A 23735-nucleotide genomic window follows, 5' to 3' on the forward strand; every position below is an offset into this window, starting at 1 on the left:
GGAGGCCGTCATTATTTGACACGCAGGATTAATCAGGAAATATTCCTAGGCAAGAGGAATGTGCTCTCTCCTATGAGCACTTAAAAATTCACAATATACCTGAGCCGGGCAAGTGCTGAGTGCTTTGCGGTAGAAGAATTTGGGAGCTGCAGGAAGTAAAGGCCCAGCTCTGGAACAGTAACGCAGCCTTTGCAAATTTGCCACAGCCTTTCCATCTCTGCAGAAGAGGCAGGGGAGCCTGCAGGAAACAGCCAGGCCTGGAGAGGAACCAATAATACAGCACATGGGCTTACTAGCGAGTACGTGGATGGCTCTAAACAGTGAAACATCCTTTCAATGCAGCCGTTCAGTCAAAGAAAACAACAACCCCAAAGCTACAGAGCAGACTTAGAAATTACCTAGAAATTTCCTGAGTCAACTGAAGGGTGGTAGTAGACAGTATTAGGCTATGTCCCTTCCCAAACTAATCATGGATTAAGTCACACCTACTAGCAAACCATAAAGACAAATTTCTAGAGAGCGTCCCCATCTGGTTTTGTCCAGAAGTGGCTATTCTCAAGAATATTGGGCATCGTATTTCCACATACCGTATTTTTTTGACTATGACCTACCGGTGTATAAGACGCATCAAGATTTTGAAGAGGTAAGTAAGAAAAAAAGCTTTTGCTCTTCCTGGCCCCCAGGATCACTCTGCAAGCTTCAGCAGAGTTGGGGAAAGGCAAAAATGTCCCAGTTTTTGCAAAAAACAGGCAAAAAACGGGCCATTTTCCACAAAATGGGGGCATTTTTGCCTTCCCCCAGCCCTGCTGAAGCCTACAGAATGCTTCTGGGGGCTTGGGGAAGGCAAAAACTCATTTTTGCAGAAAATGGCCCACTTTTTAAAAAAATGGGATGCGGCCTCCCATTTTTAGGAGACCAAAAATGGCTGTATTCAGTGTATAAATTGCACCAACATTTCCATGCTCTTTTAGGGAGAGGAAAAGTGCGTCTTATGCTCCGAAAAATACGGTATTTGTAGGGCACTGATTAGGGGATTGTGGTGGAATGTAGTCTGGATTCCCAGAAGGGAGCGGCTGCATTCCCAAGAGGGAGTAAAGTTTAGCTAGTCCTCTGAGTACAATTCTCAGAGTACATATTCTGTGCTGCAAATGCTTTGGCAAGATTCTGTCTATAGGGGAGGAACAATAAACTGCTCGGAAGTAATTCTACATGTCTTTCTTGGTTTTTGGAACCTGACAGTGAGGCAGTTCTAGGAGGTAAAAGGATTATTCTGGGAGAAATATAATTGGGCCAAAAAGGTAAAGGTTTCCTCTTTCAGTCCTGCCTGACTCTAGGGGATGATGATGCTCATCTCTGTTTCTTAGCCGAGGGAGTCAATATTGTCTGAAGTCTTCCATGGACATGTGGCCAGCATGATTATATGCTGAGGCAACACACTGTTACCTTATCACTGAAGTGGTACCTATTTATCTACTCACATTTGCATGTTTTCGAACTGCTAGATAGGCAGGTCTCAAACCCAGGTTGTCAGCTTTCCAACTGGCAAACTCAGCCTCTTTAATCACTGAGCCATTGTGCCCTCTTCACATGAGCCAAAGGGCGTGCCAGAACTATACACTAATCGCAAACCACGGGTTCTCCTTAATGGCAGGAGCCCTTCAAACAGCAGGTTAAAAATACCTTGAGCGTAGTAAATATTATGTGAACTACAGAAAAAAGGGAGCAGCACTTTTCAAAATGGAGGAGACAGAAATCTGGAGAAAATGAAGGGGAGGAAGATTCTCTTGGGGTTTTATGGGCTGACTGAGGGATGCTTTTGCTGCGTTGTCTAGGAAAGGAGATATGGCCAAACAAAACCTGTATTGCAATTTCTCCGATGAGCACTCCTGTGATATAACTGTGAAATGAGGTGGGGAGAGGCTCAACTGCAACATTTTTATCACTGTATCTCAGAGATGGTGCTGCATAATGGCTTGAGAATACAAACCGGGTAGCATCTGATCTCACGAAATTCATAGAGATAGCAGATAGCAGATTTCTACAAAGAATGGAGAGTCCTTGCTAACAACCAAATCTGTCATTTCAGCTTGGGGATTTCCCTCATCATGGCTACTAGAGATTTAGTTTACAGTATTCATTTACACGTTATTGGGACAATAAATAAAATCTACAATAAAATACAAGTACTCCTCGCTTACTGACTACCCTTTCAAAGTTAAGACAGTGCTGAAAAAAAGAGATTTATGACCATTCCTCAGATTTGTGACTGTCATAGTGTTTCCACACTCATGTGATTGTGATTCAGGTGCTTGGCAACCAGCACACATATACCATGTTCACAGACTTCCACAGTCAACGTGGAAGAGCCGAGGTGGCGCAGTGGTTAAATGCAGCATTGCAGGCTACTTCAGCTGACTGCAGTTCGGCTGTTCAAATCTCACCGGCTCAAGGTTGACTCAGCCTTCCATCATTCCAAGGTGGGTAAAATGAGGACCTGGATTGTTGGGGGCAATATGCTGACTCTGTAAACCGCTTAGAGAGGGCTAAAAGCCCTATGAAGCGGTATATAAGTCTAACTATTGCTATTGTTATTTGCAACCTTCACAGCCAGATTCTGACGAAGTCAATGGGGAAACTGGCAGGAAGTCACAAGTCACAGTCACGTGACATTGCATTTAACAACCTGGGGTAATTTGTTTAACAAACGGAAGTGGAAGCTGATACCCTAAGACTAAGTGGACATGGTCACAAGACAATTTACTTTACAATCACTCTGCCTACAAAGTTGGCCAGTCCTTGTAAATGAGAATCACCTGGAATACACTCTCAGCTCTGCTCCTTCTCCTCTTCCCCCAATAATATTTAAGCCAATATTTTGGGGCCCTTCAACATGCTTATTTCTCGTTGGTTTGGTTTTCTTTGAAGTTCTTGCCTCAACTTTTCACCTCTCAATATCTTTAAGCAGAGCCCTTTAAAAATTCCCTGTTGAACTAAAAATTTTATGAGACATCAATGTGGCGCTGTTAAATGTGTGGGAACAATCATACTAGCTATATTTAATAAGTCTGTACAGTACTTTGAATTTAATTCTGAAAGGTGCCTTTGAGGCAATGGTGGGATTCAAATTATTTAACAACCGGTTCCTAATGACCAGCTGGGTAGGCGTGGCTCAGTGGTCATGTGACTGGATGAGCATGGCCAACTCAATGTCACTTATGTCGATGGGCACTTCGCCTTAGCTGTTAGAATGTAATAAGGGTTAACCGGAGAGGCAGTTTCTGTAAGCAGGGCAATACAGATTAGGCAAGAAACAACACCAGAATGTTTCCTTCCTGCCTTCCTTAAAGGATTAGCCCTGTAAAATGGGAAAAAAACAAAAGGAGATTTCTTCCAACAACCAATTCTCCGCACTGCTTAGAAAGTTAACAACCGCTTCTCCCAAATAGGTGCGAACTGGCTGAATCCCACCACTGGTTTGTGGTCAATAAAACATTATTGTTCTAAAGAATTGCAGACAGCTGTTATATTTAGGTACCTACATATTTTAAAGCACCTTTTTGAATGAAACTCAAAGCACCACATTCATGAAATCCAGTTTTTGTTTTGCCCTTGCTTACCTTTTGGGTCATGTCCCCCAACGCACCACTTAAAAGCCAAATATGACTCTCGTCATGCCAACTAATTAATGCCACCCTGCTTTTCGATTTATGGATGAATATACAAAGTGGAACACGATACATCACGTTGTCTCCAGAGAGTCAAAGCATGTGATCATTCTATAGAGACATTTCCCTTTATATTTTTATAACAATTTTATAATAGATTTGAAAAGACAAAAAGTCTCCGTTTCAGTGTTAGAAGCAATGTGCTGCAATGTATGAGGAATTCTGGATCATAAAGGGGATTTCAAAAAGAGGGGACCTGGACATTTTGCTGCTGGCAGATTCACTAGTGCAGTTAGCACTAAAAATGCTAACTGCAATGAAGCCAAACCAAATTTTCATCTTGATGGAAATTGAGGATTTCCATTGCTTTTTGCAATTTGACTGAAGGGAGTCTCAAAATAAAGCATGTAGTCAACCATTAAAATGTTAAAATTATTCTAAAAGCTTAATATGCCAATTTCTGGAAGTATAAACAATGCTCTAGTCTTCAAAAGCATAAAGTTAAATGTGCCAATACTTTTTTTAAAAAATTAAACAAAGATAGAAGATGCTTCTCAGCTATCTTGTACCTTTAAGAATGGGCTCCCTTATCCATTTCTGTGTCTTATCTAGCCAGCTTTAAATATGTTTAATTTAAAACCTGATATAGAAATGTGATGATTTTAAAAACCAAACTGACTTGTATTGAAAAGCAATATTTTCATAGGTCAACTGCGAGATCAAACTTAGTGATTTAAAAAAATTAACTAATAAGGGCACCCAATCCCTACCATTTTTCCCTCACCTAAAACACCTGCAGTATAAAAATATTGTCACCTCTTCTTGTGCTCCATCTCTTTGACCAAAACCCATTTCTACCCTTTTATAGTACTCTTATTCAATCCAACAGAAAGCACCTGTTTACATGTCCTAGCATTATGCTGAAGATTTTAAATACCTCAAGAATGCCCATTCTTACTGGCATAACAATGAGCCGAGGTGGCGCAGTGGTTAGAGTGCTGTACTGCAGCCACTTCAGCTGACTGTTATCTGCAGTTCGGCGGTTCAAATCTCACCGGCTCAGGGTTGACTCAGCCTTCCATCCTTCCGAGGTGGGTAAAATGAGGACCCAGACTGTGGGGGCAATATGCTGACTCTGTAACCCGCTTAGAGAGGGCTGAAAGCCCTATGAAGCGGTATATAAGTCGAACTGCTATTACTACTATTGCTATTACCCATTTTCATCAGAAGTCACCTTTCTTTTGGCTAAATAGTACTATGAGACTAACAGTGATTACAGAGTACAAGCATGCTGGCTATAACTTGCTTCGCCCTGGCTGTCTGAATTCAACATGCTGGCTACCTTTTTTCTTTTCTTTCAGCTATTGAACATATTTACGCAAATGTATCACAACCGTTTTCTGATTTGCATTAGGTACTAACTAGAACCATCCCTGCTTACATTTATACTTTTATTATACTTATGTCAACATTTATACTCTGCTTTTCTATGCAGGCACGCCCCTCAGTTCCTCACCTATGAAAACCTATGGGACCCTGTTCCCCCCCCCCCCAAAGCTACCATGTAGTCTAGAGATGGGGAACGATGGCCGCTTTATAACTTATGGACTTCAACTCCCAGAATTCCTGCTGGCTCAGGAATTCTGGGAGCTGAAGTCCACAAGTCATAAAGGAACCATTGTTCCCCATCCTTGACGTAATCCCAGGTTTTCTCCTGTCTGTCTGACTCCCAGCCTAAGTGTTATTTCCTCTCTTCACACAGCTGCCAAAGACAGCCATCCTAACAGCTGTTCATTCACCCTGGCCTAGAACTCACCCTGCTATTACACATCCCGGCCAGTTTTTTCTGTAAAAATACTTTATTGGGAAGGAGGAGAGTTCAACTCCCAACGACATGATTTCCTGCTTGTGTAGGAGCAAAGAAGTGTTCCTTAGGCCCTATATATAGCTTGATTTTTGCCTACAGCAATCAACCTCAGGGGAGGGTTGTTTCTGGCTCCCGGATAGATTCTGCCTCTCCTTGACAGTCGCCTTTTGATCATAGATGCTCTAATGGCACTGAATTCCACAGTGGAAACTAAATCCACCCCCCTGGGGGACGAAGGCGTGGAGGGCAAGGGTATGTTATGGAAGAAGGAGTGTCCTAAGCATTGCAAACGGGCTTGCACATTGGGTCTCACCGGATAGGAGGAAGAAAAGGGAGCATGAGAAACAGGCAGCTCACCGGAGACAGTATGGATTTCCTGCAGATGTAGCCTCAGGCCCGGCTTCCTACCTACCATACTGGTGAGCTTGGCATGATTGGCAGTAGGCTCCTGGGGGTTAGCAGTCAATTCTTGAGAGCTTGATTTGGCACAGAGCTGAGCTGTACCTCCTGTCACGACAGTCGTCGTAGCCATACTGTGTGCCATCAGCAACCTTCGGTTACGGGGTTCTGCTTTGAGCTTGTTGGGCAGCTTAAACCTCACCGAGCCTGAAGGAGCAACTTTGCTAGGGGTGGGTTTCTCTTTGACTTTGTTCTCCTTCCCAGGAGCTCCTGGCTCGGCGGTCTTGTTGTTCGCTGCTGTCCAGCATGGGGTAGGTGCCCGAGGAAGACTTTGGTTATTGCGCCGGTGAATCAGTTTAGGAACTTTTTGCTGCTGTGGAGCAACGCAGCCGTTCTTTGGGTCAATAGCCGGAGGGGGGCTTCTTTGGGTTGGAAGTTGAGGCTTCTTCACCGTGCTTCCTTCTACCAAAAGGCTAATGCCAATGTACTGGGGAATCTCCACAGCAGCCTGTCATGAGAAGAAGAGGATGATGGGGATTGGTCCATAGGTGGTATTCAGCCGGTTCGGGCCAGTTCTAGCAAACCGGTAGCGGAAATTTTGAGTAGTTCGCAGAACCAGCAAATACCATCTCTGGCTGGCCCCACCCCCCATCCCCACCATTCCTTGTCCTAAATTCCCTTGTCTTTTTGCTCAGCTGATTTGTGTGGATTGCCGCAAACAACTAAACAACAGCTCTGCTCACCAGCACTGACACTGAGGGCAGTTTTGAGTGCTGCACGCACACACGAAGCTCTCTCTCATAGAACCGGTAGAAAAAGATTTGGAATCCCACCGCTGGATTGGTCAAAAAGAAACTATTCACTTCTTCCAAGGGCAAGTAAGAGCAGGAGAAAATATCTGACCAGTTGGTCAGATTTAGTTTGTATTTAGTCTGCTGCAAATGATAGAAAATATAGCTGATCACCACACCACAATTAAATGAGGTAGGATGCAGCACTTTGCTAGAGCCGTAGTAGTGCAGTAGTTAGAATGTAGTTTTGCATGCTAACTCGGCCTACTACCAGCAGTTCAATTCTGACCGGCTCAAGGTTGACTCAGCCTTCTATCCATCCGAGGTCGGAAAAATGAGGACCCCGATAGTTGGGGGCAACATGCTGATTCTGTAAACTGCTTAGAAAAGGCTATAAAGCACCGTGAAGCAGTATATAAATCTAAGTGCTATTGCTATCACTAATGTTATGAGATACAAGTAGTCCTTGATTTGTAAGCAGAAGTTTTGGTTGCTAAGCAATGCAGTCATTATGCCAGTCATCACGTGATGGACCCAATTTTACAACCTGAGGGTCCCAGAGCCTGCTTTGAATGTTGATTTGCTTTCCCTCCTTTTCAATAAAAGCTTCCTTTTGAAACGCCAGGCTTTCAAGAGTCTACGCTTTTTTTGAAGGGATGGGGAGGCAGTTCTTACACTCACCTGTTTATAGATGAGCTCAAAGTTTCCTGTGTTGCAATTGCGATCATACTTGCGGTCAATGACCACCCGCAAGGTATCCTCCTGCACGTTGGCACACAGCCGGGTGGTGACAGACGTAGAGGCTGCCATGGTGGGGCTGGCATTGATCTCAATCAGCCACGGCTGGTAGTTTTCTCCAAAGAGAAAGTCTGCCCCATAAAGCTCAAAGCTGTTTTTGCGGAACTCCACGAGGTCCTGAGAGGTCTGTATGGCATGAATGATGGCCGCCTTCATGCCAGGCACAATCACCTTGGACCAGGCCTCGGGTGCCCCCATTTTCCTCAGGTGCATCTGGAATTGATCAGAGGACCACATGTTGTCTGAGGGCAGCTCAGAGTGGCGGTTCAGGGAATTCTCATAATGTTTCTGGATGGAGTTATTGCACAGGTGGATGGAACTGGGGTGAAGAAGAAGAAGAAGATAGGGTCAAAAATGGGGACCAGATTCTACGCAAAGGATTTTAACTCAGGATAGGTCAACTAAGCTGAACCTATAGGGCACATTTTCCTGTCTGGATCTGAAATTATAGAACATACTTTCTTTGGAATTGGGATCAGTCCTCCCATCCTGTTTTTTTTAGAAAAGTCATAAAAATGCCTCATATTACTAATCTTTCCTGTTGATATTTATCATGCTGATAATTGTGATTTGAGGTTCATAATTATTATATTTTATTTAGGGGTCCTTGGTGCTCTCGAGCTTGGTTGTTTTCTTGCAGATGTTTCATTACCCAAACTAGGTAATACTATTGGTGCATATCTAATTTATTATACCCCACCTTTTATTACTTTTATAAACAACTCACGGCAACAAACATATCTAATACTCCATCTGCCTCTTTCCCCTTCCACAAGAACCACTCTGTGAGGTGGGTTGGACTGAATGGGAAGGACTAGACCAAGGCCACTTAAGGTAATTAGATTTTAATTACCTAGATTTGTTTTATTCTTTTGATTTATTTTTGTTGTTTCCATCCTGCCTTTATTACTTGTAATTATTCTATTACTTGTAATAAACACGAGGTCAGTGATGGCTAACATTTTTGGGTTTGTTAAGAGTCTCTACATCTTTTTTACATCAAGGCGATGAAAACTGGATGCAGTATTTCAAGTGTGGCCTTACCAGGTTATTATAAAGTGGTCTATAACACTTCATGTGATCTTGATTCTGGCTGGCTTTTTTGGCAGTTGCTGCACCCTGCTGGCTCATATTTAAATGGTTGTCCACTAGGACTCCAAGATCCCTCTCACAGTTACACTATTGAGCAAGGTACCACTTGTATCTACCTGTGCATTTTGTTTTCCTTTAATTTGAATTTCCTTTATTTGTATGCCGCCCTTTTCCCTGGGGGGACTCAGGGAAAAATGTCTAAATGTTGAACCTTACTTACGTATGACTATATGAAGCTGCTAGTAGCAGTGCTCCAGAATTTTCATATAGACTTCCTCAAACATAATATTTACTCTGGATTAACATGAATAATCCTGAAGATTATAAGGGACATCAACCCCACCTCCTCATTAAGACACTGAATAATTAAAGAAACCGGTTCTTAATGAGATAGAAAATCTCTCTGCTTCTTCTTGCTCTTGTGTGCATCCACGCATGGAATAATAGAGACCCATGATGGAGAACTTGTGGCACACATGCCATAGGTGGCACGCAGAGCCCTCTTTGTAGGAACACAAGCCGTCACCCCAGCTCAGCTCCACCATGCATGCATGCACACCTCCTGCCAGCCAGCTTATTTTTGGATCTCTGGCAGACATGCTTGGGGTGCAGGGTGCATGCGGGAGATGTGCACACATGCAGGGGTGGATGGGGAGAGCAGTGCGCCTCCCTGTGGTCCATTTTTCATCCCAGAAGGCTGCAGGGAAGCCTGCTAGGCCTAAAATGCGGCACCGGCGGGTGGTAATGCACGCATGTACAGAGGGGGTGGGGGGAGCGCAGGGTGTCACCCATGCATGTGCAGGGGGTGGGGCACACGAGGGGGTATTGCGCATGCATTGCATTATGGGTGTGGGCTTTTGGCCCGCGACGACAAAATGGTTAGCCATCACTGATATAGACAATAAAGTCAACAAGACAACAAACTCACGTATCCAGATTGTGTAGGGAAAAGGGCTGTGTAGAGAAACGGATGTAGCTTTGCCGATAGAACCAGATGGTGAGGGGATTCCAATCAGTCACCAAAAACCATTGCCGCAAGTCAAATTTGGTGGCAAAGATGAGCAGGGGTGTCTCGATGTATTTCTGTACCACCCATTTGCCGTCCTTAACAATCATGGGGTCACAGTCCACTAGTTTCACAATTTCCTCTAAGCGGTCCATGCACATGATGCCTGTCAGAAAATGCTCTTTATTTATTTGATTTATACCCTGCCTTTCTATATTTATTTATTTTCATATTTGCTATTTCCCCACAGCAACAATTCTATGCGGTAAGTTGAAAAGGAGTGACTGGTCCAAAATCACCCAGCTGGCTTTCGTACCTAAGGCAGGGTTAGAACTCACAATCTCCTGGTGATTGGTTCAAAGCCACCCAGATAGCTTTCATGACTAAAGTGGGATTAGAACTCACAATCCCCTAGTTTCTAGGCCAGTACTTTAACCACTACATCAGACTAGTTCTTTGAAGAGTACTTAAGCCAGCTAACAAAATGTTTGAAAGGCAAAAGCAGAGTGTAGAAGATTAAAAACATAAAATCAAAATTAACACTAAACAAATCATAAAGTAAATTAACAATTAAAAGCATGATAAAAGGGAAGTGCCTTTATAAATTTTGTTTAAATGCCTTGTGTATGCCTTCTACTGAATGCCCCATTCATCTTACTGGCTGTAATAATGCACAATCTAATTGCTTAAAACCCCAAATCCACAGTTTGTTACCAGTAGAGCATATTATTTACCAATAATCTGGATCAAGGGCTTTGGAAAACCAGATGGCCATGAAGTTGACAAGGCCAACATTAGGGTTGAATGACGTCTCTTGATGTTAAATTACCCGGCAGCTTTCAATATTCTTTACCACTTATGTGAAAATACAGAATCTGGGTTCACATATCACACTGAGCCATCATATGGTTTCCTTGGTCTTACAGTCTCACGCAAATTCATCTTGTACAATAGTTTCGTCCCTAACAAACCATGATTAAAGAACGGCTTGGTGTGAGATGTCAATCCAGGCAAAAATTCTGCCCAGCCTGAAGCATCTCCCAACTGCTTTGTCAACTCCATCACTCAAGCTATTTGGGGTATTTAATCCATGTCCAGTAGACTTACCTCTGCCACGAGACTTAGCTCCTGGTTTGACAATCCAGATGTTCCTGTCCCCTTCCATGTCCAGCTGTGGGACGACTTTTTGCAGCCGCTGCAAGATATCCTCACAGCGCTCAATGAGGCCATCTGTCTGTGTCATCTGGGCCCCTTCGCTGCAATGACAAATACTTGACCCAATAGAATGACCCAATGCCCTTCCATGGTTGTAACCTGTGCCAGGGAGAGAGAACCTATGGCCTATGGGTGGCAAATGGCTTCTGAGCCCCTAGAAACTGTATTATTGCACAACATTTGAGGGCAAAGTATTAAGAAACAACAGCATAATGTGTAATCCACCCAGAGCTGTTTGTTAGTGAGATGGCCAGCATATACCGGTAAATTTAATCTATCTTCTTTCTACCTACCTACCTACCTACCTACCCATCCATCCATCCATCCATCCATCCATCCATCCATCCATCCATCTCTCCTCCCCTCCCCTCCCCTCCCCTCCCCTCCCCTGTGTGTATGTATGTATGTGTAGGTATGTTCCAGCATGACTCTGGAATGCCTCAAGGAATTTCAACCAAACTTGGTACACAGATGTCTTACTCTCTGGAAACAAATACTGTGGGGGGTAAGACACCCCTAACACCCTCAGGGTGTGTGTCTGTGTGTGTTCCAGCATAAATCTGGAATGCCTGGGCCGCTGAAACGAAAAGGAATGAATTATATCGATAGTGTCAAATCACAGTACTTTTGACAGTGGTAGTGTGCATTAGTGTGATAAGATACAGCCTGTTGTGCCTTAAGATGGCATCTACTGTACAGCACAGTGGAGTTGCCATGGTAATGGCTTCACAGTACTCTACAAGGGGGCTCCAACCTAATACAGAATTAAGATAAATAAATACCCGGGCAATGCCGGGTTATCAGCTAGGAATGAATGAATGAATGAATGAATGAATGAATGAATGAATGAATGAATGAATGAATGAATGAATGAATTCATTCATTCATTCATTCATTCATTCATTCATTCATTCATTCATTCATTCATACATTCCTAATATATGGAAACAGAACAAAATAAGAAAATGTATTGTAAACTGTTAATACCCTGAAAGTTCTCATTCATCTCTCTCAACAGGAAAATATTGGAAATAATCCCATGGGATCATCATGCCACTTTTTCCCTACTGTAGCCCTGGATTGTCAGACGGCTGCCAATCTCTGCCCTACTCAGTATGGAAGTATTAGCAAGTATTTGTTTGTTTTTATTGAGAGGAAGTCCTCAGCTCACAACCACAATTGAGTCTAAAATTTCCATTGCTAAGTGAGGTAGTTGTTAAGAGTATTCCACCGCATTTTATGACCATAATGATGTGCCTCATTTTACGATCATTTTGGCCATCATTGTTAAACAAACCACAGCAGTTGTTAAGGGACTCATGTCGTTAAGCAAATCTGGCTCTCTCCCATTGACTTTGCTTGTTGGAAAGCAACCGGGAAGATCACAAATGGGTGATCACATGACTCCGGGACCAGAGGTGATATTCAGCCGGTTCTGACTGGTTCTGGTGAACTGGTAGTGGAAACTTTGAGTAGTTAGGAGAACCAGAAAATACCACCTCTGACTGGCCCCACTAATGATCTATTCTCTGCTGCCAGCCTCTGAATACAGCTGAATACAGCTCGGTTTATTGCTGCCTCCAGGCCTCCCAGCTGATCACTGGATCTTCTTTTGTTGCCCTGCACAGGAAAACCAGGTTAGTGGGATGGGGAGGAAATGGGAAGTTTGCAGTATCCTTCCCCTGGAGTGGGGAGAGAATGGAGAGTTTGCAATATCCTTCCCCCAAGAGTGGGGAGGGAATGGAGATTTTGCAGCATCCTTCCCCTGGAGTGGGGAGGGAATGGAGAGTTTGCAGTATCCTTCCCCTGGAGTGGGGAGGGAATGGAGATTTTTAGTATCCTTCCCCTGGAGTGGGGAGGGAATGGAGATTTTGCAGTATCCTTCCCCTGGAGTGGGGAGGGAATGGAGATTTTGCAGTATCCTTCCCCTGGAGTGGGGAGGGAATGGAGATTTTTAGTATCCTTCCCCTGGAGTGAGGTGGGAATGGAGATTTTGCAGTATCCTTCCCCCAGGAGTGGGGAGAGAATGGAGAGTTTGCAATATCCTTCCCCCAAGAGTGGGGAGGGAATGGAGATTTTGCAGCATCCTTCCCCTGGAGTGGAGAGGGAATGGAGAGTTTGCAGTATCCTTCCCCTGGAGTGGGGAGGGAATGGAGATTTTTAGTATCCTTCCCCTGGAGTGGGGTGGGAATGGAGATTTTGCAGTATCCTTCCCCTGGAGTGGGGAGGGAATGGAGATTTTGCAGTATCCTTCCCCTGGAGTGGGGAGGGAATGGAGATTTTGCAGTATCCTTCCCCTGGAGTGGGGAGGGAATGGAGATTTTGCAGTATCCTTCCCTTGGAGTGAGGTGGGAATGGCGAGTTTGCGATATCCTTCCCCCAAGAGTGGGGAGGGCATGGTGATTTTGCAGTATCCTTCCCTGCCATGCCCACCAAGCTATGTCCACCAAGCCACACCACGCCCACCAAGCTACCCCCACAGAACCGGTAGTAAACTTTTTTGAATCCCACCACTGTCTGGGACAGCGCAACCACCATAAATACATGCCAGTTGCCAAGCACCTGAATTTTGATCAGGTGACCATGGGGATGCTGCAACAATCATAAGGGCGAAAATGAATCATAACTCATTCTCTTCAGCGCTGTGTAAGCTTCGAACGGTCACCGAAGCAAACAGTTGTTAAGCTGAGGACTACCTGTACAGTTGCAAAAATGAGGTCTGTGGCTATGCAGATGCTGGTGGTTTCCCCCCCTACAAAGTTCAAACATTTGTGCTTACTGGGCTATCTGATAGTAGCTGTGCAGGAAGTCGTTCCAGTGTCCTTTCGACAGTTGCAAGGGAGACCCAGAGTCTCTGTCGATGTCCTGATGTTTCAGGCTGCTCAAGTGCTCCTCGCAAGCATGCATTGCCGTCTCAATCAGCTGGGCTGAGAAATTGGCCCCTTTCTTGTGGCGGTTACGATGCTTGGCTTCTAGAAGGGAGAGAGTATTGACCCAGCAATCCTGGGTATGTGACAAGGCCCTGAGCACTGGTGTCCAAGGGAGGGTGAGGGGCAACAAGCCAAACAGGTAGAAAACACAAGCCCCACCCGCTGTTTTGTACCTAAATATTTCAAGTCTTGATTCCTGATGAGTGCCTAGATGTCACTTTGTTTACGTATACAAAAGGGTCAGACTTACCTTGTTGAAAAATGAAGGAATAACATCTTTGTTTGAATGTATGATGTACAAGGACAATAATGAACATAAGCATACTCGATAGTTGATTGGTGGAATTATACATAATTGAAAACAGTGATATACAAATATAAATGGTTGGTAAATCTCTTTCATACTGGGATCTGTGATTATATAAAGGTACACTGTTATTAAATAGACAATCAAGAATGTAAGGGAATTAGGTTTATTGAAAAAATAATAATATTAATTGTAACTGAATATACATTGTACAATGAAAGTGAGGTATTTAGTTATACTAGATGAAAAATCTGTGATTGTAAATGTATTTGAGAATATGGATGCAAAAACACTTGTAACCAAACGACATGCTGTATGTAATGGATGAGATCATTTTTTTATATTGTTTTTTTATTTTATTTTTATGTTTAAAAATAAAAAAAATAGATTGGGGGAAAAAAAGGGTCAGACTTATAACAATACCACATTCCCCATCTTGCTGCGATGACCCGGGGTGTGGCACGAATGCAACAGCTCTCTCTTACAAACCTACAGCAGCTTCTGACTGCAGATACTCCAGTCCAAGTGCTGTAAGCAGAATGACTGCAATCAATCATTCCAGCGGGACCAGATAATGAGTCCAGAAGCGAAGAATCATGGCAATAATTCCAGCAGGACAAGATAAGCAAACAAAAGCACGGCAATAATTCAAACAGTCAGGAGGAATGCCAGGAAAGTAGGCCACAACTCTCAACACTAGATGAATTCAGCGTTTGTTCCCGACAAACGCCCCTCCCAACTGCCTCTCCTTTAAACTCCATCCCCAGGTGTGCCTTGTGAAGGGAATCGAGTCCCTTTCTTTCCCCTTAAGCTGAGCAACGTACATTGCTCTCTTCTTCATTCTTCCCTGCGCGTACTAGGATGAGGAGGGGAGAGGCCTTGGTCTTCATCTGAATCCCCTCTCCCTTGTTCTACCTCTCCCCTGCTTTGCCCAGCTTGACTTTGCCCTACTCTCTGTCAGCTGTTGTGGGTGGCCCTCCCGAGCTCTGTTTTCATTGGCAGAGGGTGTTGCAGGCGAAATGAAGCTCGGGGCCCCATTTCCACTGGCAGAGTGCTTGGGTCTCCCTTGGCCCACGCAAAAGGGAATTGGGATTTTATCGTATCCTTCCCCTGGAGTGGGGAGGGAATGGAGATTTTACAGTATCCTTCCCCTGCCACGTCCATCAAGCCACGCCCACCAAGCCACACCACGCCCACCAAGCCACGCCCACAGAACCAGTAGCAAAGAAAAATTGAATCCCACCACTGACACAGCAGCACTTGTAATATCTGTCTTAAAGCCTCTGCATCTTTTCCCATGATCATTTTTTCGCCAAGCAGGATTCCAGACAAAGATGGCTACAGCCAGTGGGTGTTATATGGAAAATCTTTTTGCTTTCAAATCTGGAGGACTTCCTAGTCCTAGCTTTGAATGGCTGATTTCGTATCTACAAGATTCCTGGGCCTCAGTTATGGAAAATAGGTGGAGGAAGTAATGCTTAAAGGAAAGGAAGCAGCAGCTTTTCTGAATCAAGGATAGGGAGTTAGACTGATGCAAACAGTACTGGAGGCTTTCAAGAAGAGATTGGACTGCCATTTGTCAGAAATGGCGTAGGGCTGTGATGCCACAGGTGGCACGCGGAGCCATTTCTGAGGGCACGTGAGGTGTTGCCCTGTAAGCTCCAGCACACTGACCAGATGTTTTTTGGCCCTTTTTCGCCCTTCGGAGGCTTCCCTGAAGGCAGAAAAACAACCAATGAGCAAAGCAGAAGTTTGGGAATGGATTTCCGGTGTGCACGTTGGGCTGTTTTTCGCCCTCTGAAGGCTCCACGGAAGTCTCCTGAAGCCTCTGGAGGGAGAAAAATAGTCCAACTGGCAAACCGTAAGTCTGTTGCCGAACTTCCAGTTTGTGTGTTGGGCCATTTTTCACCCTCCCCAGGCTCCTAGAAAGCCTCTGGGAGGGCAAAAAATGGACCTACATGGGTCGTTTCTGGCCTCCGGAGGGCCTCCAGGGGCGTTTTCGCCCTCCCTAGGCTCCAAGAAAGCTGTGCACACATGCGCAGGGCAGGGGGGGGGGTCACATGCGCATGCATAGGGGGCACTGCATGTGAGGGGCATTAAATTATGGGGGTGGGCACACAACAGAGGTGGGTTCCTACCAGTTCGCACCAGTTCGGTAGAACCGGTTCGTCAAATCTACCGAACCGGTTACAAGAGGTTCCACCAGAAAGCAGGCCACACCTACAGAAGAGATTCCAAAAATTTTTGAAACCCACCACTGACACACACACACACACACAAACACAGAGAAACAGACTCACACAGAGAGAAAGAGAAAGAAAGGAAGAAAGAAATAAAAAAAGAAAAAGTGAGAGAGAGATGAAAGAAAAAAGGGAAAAAGGGACAGAGAGAAAAAAGGAAGGAAAGAGAGAGAGAGAGAGAGAGAGAGAGAGAGAGAGAACACATGGCCAGCAAGCCACTTCCACAAAGGAGGAGCCACACTCACAGAGTAGGTTCAAAAAATTTTTGAAACCCACCACTGTCTCACAAGCACCCGCAATAGCATGTGAGCGCATGCTTTTGGTACCCGAGGCAAAAAAGGTTTGCCATCTGGCATAGGCTCTCCTGCTTGGACAGGGGTTGGACTAGATGACCTACAAGGTCCCTTCCAACTCTGTTATTCTGTCAGTATAATGACATAACTTGGCTTCTTTTCTACAAGCTTTGCAATATCACACACAGGTCTCAGGGACAGAGGAGCTGATAGTGTTATCATCCTAACTAAGGCAGCAAAAACCTGTGAATACTGTAGCACGGAAACAAAAGAGCATAATTCTTCAAATTAAAAAAAAAACCTGAATTTCGGATCAGTTCTTGTTTTATTGTTATTATTATTCAAAGCAGTACAATAGAGAGAAAAGAGGGTATCACGACTTGAGCATCTTGCGGGGGGGAAATGTATTAACAATTAGCACAGAATTCTCCACAAGTAACGGTGACTAGCGTGCCATCAAAACAAAAATAAACCACCTAGAATAAGTTAGCTAAGTTTCTGAGTTGATATTTTGCTTTGGAAGTTCAAAACTTGTTAAAGTGGACTTTTAAGAAAATCGGATGCACCTGGAAACAGTAGTAGTATAAAGTAGTATAAAGTAGCCTTTATTGTCATTGTACATCATGCATACAACGAAATTGGTTTTAGCCTCACTGGTGCAGTCCATGACAAAAAAATACAAACCACATAAATAGTATAAAGAATAATCCCTATGCAAGTAATTAGCAATATCTGAAACAGATATTCATGATCATAAGCAAAGTCTTCCAAAACTAAAAAGTGGATTATTTCAGACATAAAAGTAGCCCCAACAGTAGGAACCATTCATTTACAAAATGAAAAGAGGTACCTCTTGGACCTTAGGAGATAGCGTCCACCAGGGCTGCATCTTCTGAATCTGAAGTACATTTGTCTCAGATTACGTCAAAGTTCCCAGTGTGGTTCTAACACTCCAATTTCACAACCAAGCTTCTTTTTAAAATAATTCTCAGCTCAGTGGGCAGAATAATACCTCTACATCCTTGGTGTAATTAGGCCTGGGCAAGCCAAGATTGCACCAAGGTAGCTGAAATGCATTTTTTACTGGTGTTCACAATAAGGAAAATGAGATATAAAATCCCTAAAATGATTCTGGGAAGGTAACAAAACATCATCCAGATACGAGAAACAAAAGACTTTCTGCACAGTTGTGCCGCTCTGATTCACAAGCTAGAATTCAAACGCCTAAAATAGCCAGAACATAAAGACTATCCCCCTGCCTACAGGATACAATCATCTTGAAGCATTAAGAAAATGTAATAAGGCAAAATGCATTTAAACCCTGGGGTTTCTCGCCATTTGTCCTTTCAGGCTTTCTATAGACTCTGGCAAGAGATTATAGTTCTTTAATTCCCAGGGGTGAAATTCAGCAGGTTCTGATAGCGGAAATTTTGAGTAGTTCAAAGAACTGGCAAATACCACCTCTGGCTGGCCCCAGAGTGGGGTGGGAATGGAGATTTTGCAGTATCCTTCCCCTGCCATGCCCACCAAGCCACACCCACAGAACCAGTAGCAAAGAAAAATTGAATCCCACCACTGTTTTAATTCCCCCAGGTTTTCTACTAGTTGCACCCACCTGAAGAGCCTCGACCACTTAGGCACTCATTCTGATTTTCATCCAACGCTGTCAGGAAAGTCGGCTTCTTCCAATATCGTCTCACCATTATTTTGAGAAGGCTCCTGGCTGCAGTGAGTTGGAAGTCCTCTATCATAAAAAAAGCAGAAAGGCGTGTAATTCCTAGCACAGCAGTTATTTCAGCTTCTAAACTTTGCTTCATCCTCAGAATTTAACAGCTCTGGTGCACAAGCCATAGCTGACATGCAACTCTCACGTGTAAGATGGGACGTTTTTTTCCTCTTTCCCTGGGATTCAAAAGGAGATTCTGTCTATTATTCTAATTAATCTACTGACCCCTGTGATTATTTGGCCGGTGGGGAACAGACTGCTGCCGACCGGTTGTTGTGAATACTTCTTACCAATAAAAGCATGTTTTTCATCTTTAGCTCCAAGACGATAACACCGTGGGAAAAATGTATCTGCATCAGCCTGGTCAAACCATGGCAGGTTACGCAGGTTAAGACACAACCCTACCTGAGAGAGAAGATATAGCAAGAGCAAGAGCACTTAAAATGATGTATGGCTTCACAGTGCTTTACAGCACTCTCTAGGCGGTTTACAGAGTCAGCCCAGTGGTGGGATTCAAATAATTTAATAACCAGTTCTCTGTCCTAATGACCAGCTGGGTAGGCGTGGCTCAGTGGTCATGTGACTTGGTGGGTATGGCCAACTCAATGTCGCTCACGTTGATGGGCACTTCGCCTTAGCTGTTGCAATGTAATAAGGGTTAACCAGGGAAGCAGTTTATATAAGCAGGGCAATAAAGATTAGGCTGGAAACAACACTAGAATGTTTCCTTCCTGCCTTCCTTACAGGATTAGCCCTGTAAAGTGGGAAAAAACAAAAGGAGATTTCTTCCAACAACCGGTTCTCTGAACTGCTTAGAAAGTTAACAACTGGTTCTCCCAGATAAGTGCAAACTGGCTGAATCCTACCACTGGTCAGCCCCTAACCTTGAGTCAACCTTGAATTGAACACCTGGCAATGGGCAGAGTTAGCCTGCAATACTGCATTCTAACCGTGACCCGACAAATGAGCCCACGACAAAAGCGTGCCGACAAAACTGCGGCGCTAAAACCATGACGTCATCAACGTGACATCATCAACGCGGCGACAACAGCGCAGCGACAGAAGTGCGATTTAAGTTAAGGTTAGGGCTAGGTTTACGGTTTAGGGTTAGGTTTAGGGTTAGGGTTAGGGTTAGATTTAGGGTTAGGTTTAGGGTTAGGTTTAGGGTTAGGTTTAGGGTTAGGGTTAGGTTTACAGCCCACTTCTGTTGCCGCGCTGTTGTTGCTGCGCTTCAGCGCTCATTCATTGGCGCGCTTTAGAACTTGCGGTTTTGTCACCGTGGTTTAGTCGGCGCGCTTTTGTCGTTCGCCCTTTTGTCGGTGAACCCATTCTAACCACTGCGCCACCAGAACACTTTAACAAATACATACTTCTGTGTGGTCCAGATGCTTATGTAATGGTCCTCTGCTCACCTTGGTAGTGAAGGTCCCTGCCTTGGCATAGTGATTCATCATCTGGTCCTTGCGCAGGCTGCGACAATCAATCACATCTCGCCGATTGGTCCAGATGAAGTAGGGGATCTGGTTACGAACCAACCTTGACTGCCAATGAAAGAGGGCAAAAAGGAGCAGCGGGTAAAGGCAAAGGGCAGAAGTGTAATCATAAGAAACCATGTCAAAATCGTTTGAAAATCAATAGTGGATAGTAAAGGATTCGATGAATGGCAAGTAATTGTAAGAATTCATGACAAATGAGTGTCAAGTGAAGAGAGAAGCTGCGTTTATAAAACACACATAGATGGATAAAGACTCAGCAACTCCATTCCTTACAGCATACTAAATTTGAATTTCCAACCCGAGTTAGATATTCGTGGCTTAGCGCAGGAGTCTCGTCACACCTCCCTCCACTGGTCTGCCAAACTGGAAAGCTTGGGAATCACTGGTTTAGCAGGAGTTAGGTTTTTGTGGGTCCCCAACCTCAGAGCTGCAGGCCACTACTGGGCTGCAGCCCGTTTGGAACCGGGCCACACAAGCAACGGGTGAGCACATGCCCACATGCAGCTCCATTTGCACAAGCAGCAGGCACTCTCACCTGCGCATGCCTGTCACTCACACAGAACCAGCCTCTCTCCCTGCCCCCCACCCACAGCTGGTCTGCCAAACTGGAAAGGTGGGAACCGCTGGCTTAGCCTGTTTTGGGACTCGGTTGGTTGGTTAGGTTTATTATTTAATATATTGTATAAATCTAGGATTAGCCCATTAAATTCAGTAATCAAATGAAGCATGTTACATGAATGCAATCAAAGGATGTTGTGAGTTGGGTCAAGAGAGTCCTATTGGACTATGATACTATTGGGGTCTGTTTGCTGTCTAAAGCAGCTTACCTCTCAGGCCTTCTGTGCAAAATAAATTTGATGGGGAAAGGGAGAACCAAGTAGACTGCTCCTATTTTAGGAAAGGGGAGGAAAAGGGAACAAATACACAGTAGTAAAATGACGTTTTTAAAGGGCAGATCACTCTGGTAACCCAAACTAACCATGAGGTTATAGATACCATCAGTATCATCCTGCTCATCTTCTTCGTCCTCATCTGTAGTATGAAAAAAAAATGAATAAGAATTAGAAAGAAAGAGCTGTTGTAAAATAGACATACAGGTAGTCCTCGACTTGCCACCTTCTTCATTTAGTGACTCTTCAAAATTACAACAGCACTTTAAAAAGTGACTTACGACCATTTTTTTTCACACATAGGACCACTGTAGGGTTCCACCACAAATCCGCGAAGCCCTTATCCGCGGAGACATAAGCGCGAAGACTAATTCGCGCCGTTCGAAGCGCTAAGGAAAAACGCGACCCTACCGCGATGACATAATCGCGGAGGGCAAATCCACGCATTCCCAAGCACTCAGTACCCTACACCTAACCCTAACCCTAACCCTAAACCTAACCCTAAACCTAACCCTAAAACAAACCCCTAAACCTAATCCTAACCCTTACCTTAATTGAAATCGGCTTTCTGCCGCGGCGCCGTTTTAAAGCGCCCTTCTGTTGCCGCGCTGTTGTCGCGGCGGTGATGACGTGCGGTGATGACATCGCGGCTTTAGCGACGCGCTTATGTCTCCGCGGATAAGGGCTTCGCGGTTTTGTCGTGCCACGCCACTGTAGCATCCCCATCCGTGGACCAAAATTTGGATGCTTGCTAACTGGTCCATATTTATGACTTTTGCAGTGTCCCTGAATCATCAGGTGTTCTTAGTTATTCACACACAGCTTCTCCATTTTGGCTTTCTTTTTGTAAAAGAAAATTTGTAAAAACAAATGATGACAGGGTGTAATATGTCAGGTGTTGTCCATTTGAGGCTGTATTTGCCTACTTTAAAAAGATGCTAAGGACTGGATGATTTTTACTATTGTGGCAAGCTACCTTCCTCCTAGAAGAATGAAATATTTTGAGAAATATTTTAAAAGGCAGGATAAAATATTTCCCCTAAAAGAGAAATAAAGGTCTTAAGGGAGACAGAAACTCAGAGCCCCAGCTCCCTCCCCCCAGCAGACATTTTGTGCCCATGGAGAAAGATTGGGTCAGCCTATCAACAAAACAAAAGGCCTTCAGCTCCAAAGTGAAGGGATTAAGACATGACCCTTCAGGACATAATAGAATTAACCTACTACCATCTAGCAGCAGAGCTCACCACATTGCACAATCTTCTAAGGCCATTGCATCAGCAGTCCAAACTTCAACCAAACATAGGTCAGACAAAACTCTGAGGATTTGTACATGGCCCCAGGGGATTCTGACAACAACCAATAAAATGCATGTTCTTGCACAGGAGCAGGAAGTTCAAGTGCAAAGCCCAAGGGAAGGCATAAACACCCCAACTCTCAACTCCATGTGGTCGGCTGTGCAGAACCACCCATGTGCTTCTGCTTCATCCATAAATGGACCTTTTTCCAATCAGTCTCCAGCCTCCATTTTGTCTGTAATGCCTTTCTCCCGACTTGGAACTGAACCGGATGGATATTTCTTCCAACACTATGTTCTGATATATAAAACCATGGAACTCAAAGAAGGTGTATTTTCTTTTTTACATATAAATGTAACAAACAAACAATCCTTCTCCAACGAACTTCTCTCTCCAAAGTGAAATTTATTTCTACGGCGAGGGAGGTATTTTAGCATTAGCACATGCTTACAGAATGCCCTTCCAAACAATCTTTGGCCTGCATAATTCATCAGACCTTGAGTGGTGTTTTACTTCTTTTTTGTTAAACAAACATGAAATCATTGAATACGAAGGGACATAAAGTCCCAAAGGTGCTTTTTTTCAAGAGGCAACCGGACTTTCTGATTTTTCTTTGAAGGCGTTTCGCTTCCTATCCAAGAAACGTCTTCAGCTCTGACTGGATGGTGGGGGATGAGAGGATTTATACTCCTTGCTGACAGTTGGTCATTTGAATTCTTTTAGCGGGTCTTACAGGTCACCTGGAGGTTTATCTGAGTCATCAGGGTCACCTGAGTGGTGCAAATGAGTGTGGAGCCTTCTTGGAACTGTTGAAAGGACTGTGTTGTAGAATGGAGATAGTTGATGTTGTATCCCTCCCCTTCTGTTGAGAGAAGGATGTTTAATTTTGACATAGAGGACTTCTTTGATCTCTCTTTCAAACCAGTGGTCTTCTCTGTCCAAAATGTGCACTTTGTAGTCTTCAAAAGAGTGCCCTGTGTCTTTTAAATGCAGAAGGACTGCTGAATCTAGTGCTGATGGGTTTGTTTTCCTATGTTGTGCCACGTGTTTATGAAGTGGTTGTTTTGTTTCCCCAATGTACTGATCTGCACATGGCTCACTGCATTGTATAGCGTATACCACATTGCTCAGTTTGTATCTGGGTATTTCATCCTCAATGATTCGCTAAAATAATGCAAATGACCATCTGTCTGCAAGGAATATAAATCCTTCCATTCCCCACCTTCCAGTCAGAGCTGAAGAAGCTTCTTGGATGAGAAGTGAAACGTCTTCAAAGAAAAAAAGAAAGTCCAGTTGCCTCTTGAAAAAGCACCTTTGGGTCAATCATGCCCTGGATGACTGAGAATCTCCATAGACATCAAGGGACATAAAGGTAGTCCTTGACTTATGACCACAATTGCGAACAGAACCTATGTTCCTAAGCAAGGTGGTTTTAAGGGAGTTGCACCCAATTTTATGATCTTTTTGGCCCCTTTTTGTTATATGAATCACTAGAGTTGTTAAGCGAATCACGCCCATGTTAAGCAAATCCAACTTTCCCCATTGACTTTTCTTGCCAAAAACCGCTGAGAAGATTGCAAATGGAAATCACATGCTCTGGGACACTGCAAGCGTTGTAAATACATGCCAGTTGCCAAGCGCTCAAATTCTGATCATGTGACCACGGGGATGCTGTGACAATCCTAAGAACAAGGAATCGGTTGTAAATCATTTTCTTCCGTGCCA

General features: G+C 44.1%; 1 protein-coding gene across 1 annotated transcript in view; it reads right to left on the bottom strand.

Annotated features, from left to right (window-relative positions):
• The window catches only part of LOC116505000 (tubulin monoglycylase TTLL3-like), a 47765-nt gene that overhangs the window by 4714 nt on the left and 19316 nt on the right, over window positions 1-23735 (bottom strand). The window contains exons 6-15 of the mRNA XM_032212291.1: window positions 20805-20857; window positions 19742-19870; window positions 18620-18734; window positions 18219-18347; window positions 13613-13805; window positions 10726-10874; window positions 9541-9784; window positions 7404-7839; window positions 5890-6439; window positions 100-257 (exon numbers count right to left, since the gene is read on the bottom strand). Of these exons, the coding sequence (XP_032068182.1) occupies window positions 100-257; window positions 5890-6439; window positions 7404-7839; window positions 9541-9784; window positions 10726-10874; window positions 13613-13805; window positions 18219-18347; window positions 18620-18734; window positions 19742-19870; window positions 20805-20857 (2156 nt within the window). The remainder of the gene's footprint in view (window positions 1-99; window positions 258-5889; window positions 6440-7403; window positions 7840-9540; window positions 9785-10725; window positions 10875-13612; window positions 13806-18218; window positions 18348-18619; window positions 18735-19741; window positions 19871-20804; window positions 20858-23735) is intronic.

This window comes from Thamnophis elegans, chromosome 2 (assembly GCF_009769535.1).
Source record: "Thamnophis elegans isolate rThaEle1 chromosome 2, rThaEle1.pri, whole genome shotgun sequence".
In the NCBI taxonomy this organism is placed as follows: domain Eukaryota; kingdom Metazoa; phylum Chordata; class Lepidosauria; order Squamata; family Colubridae; genus Thamnophis; species Thamnophis elegans.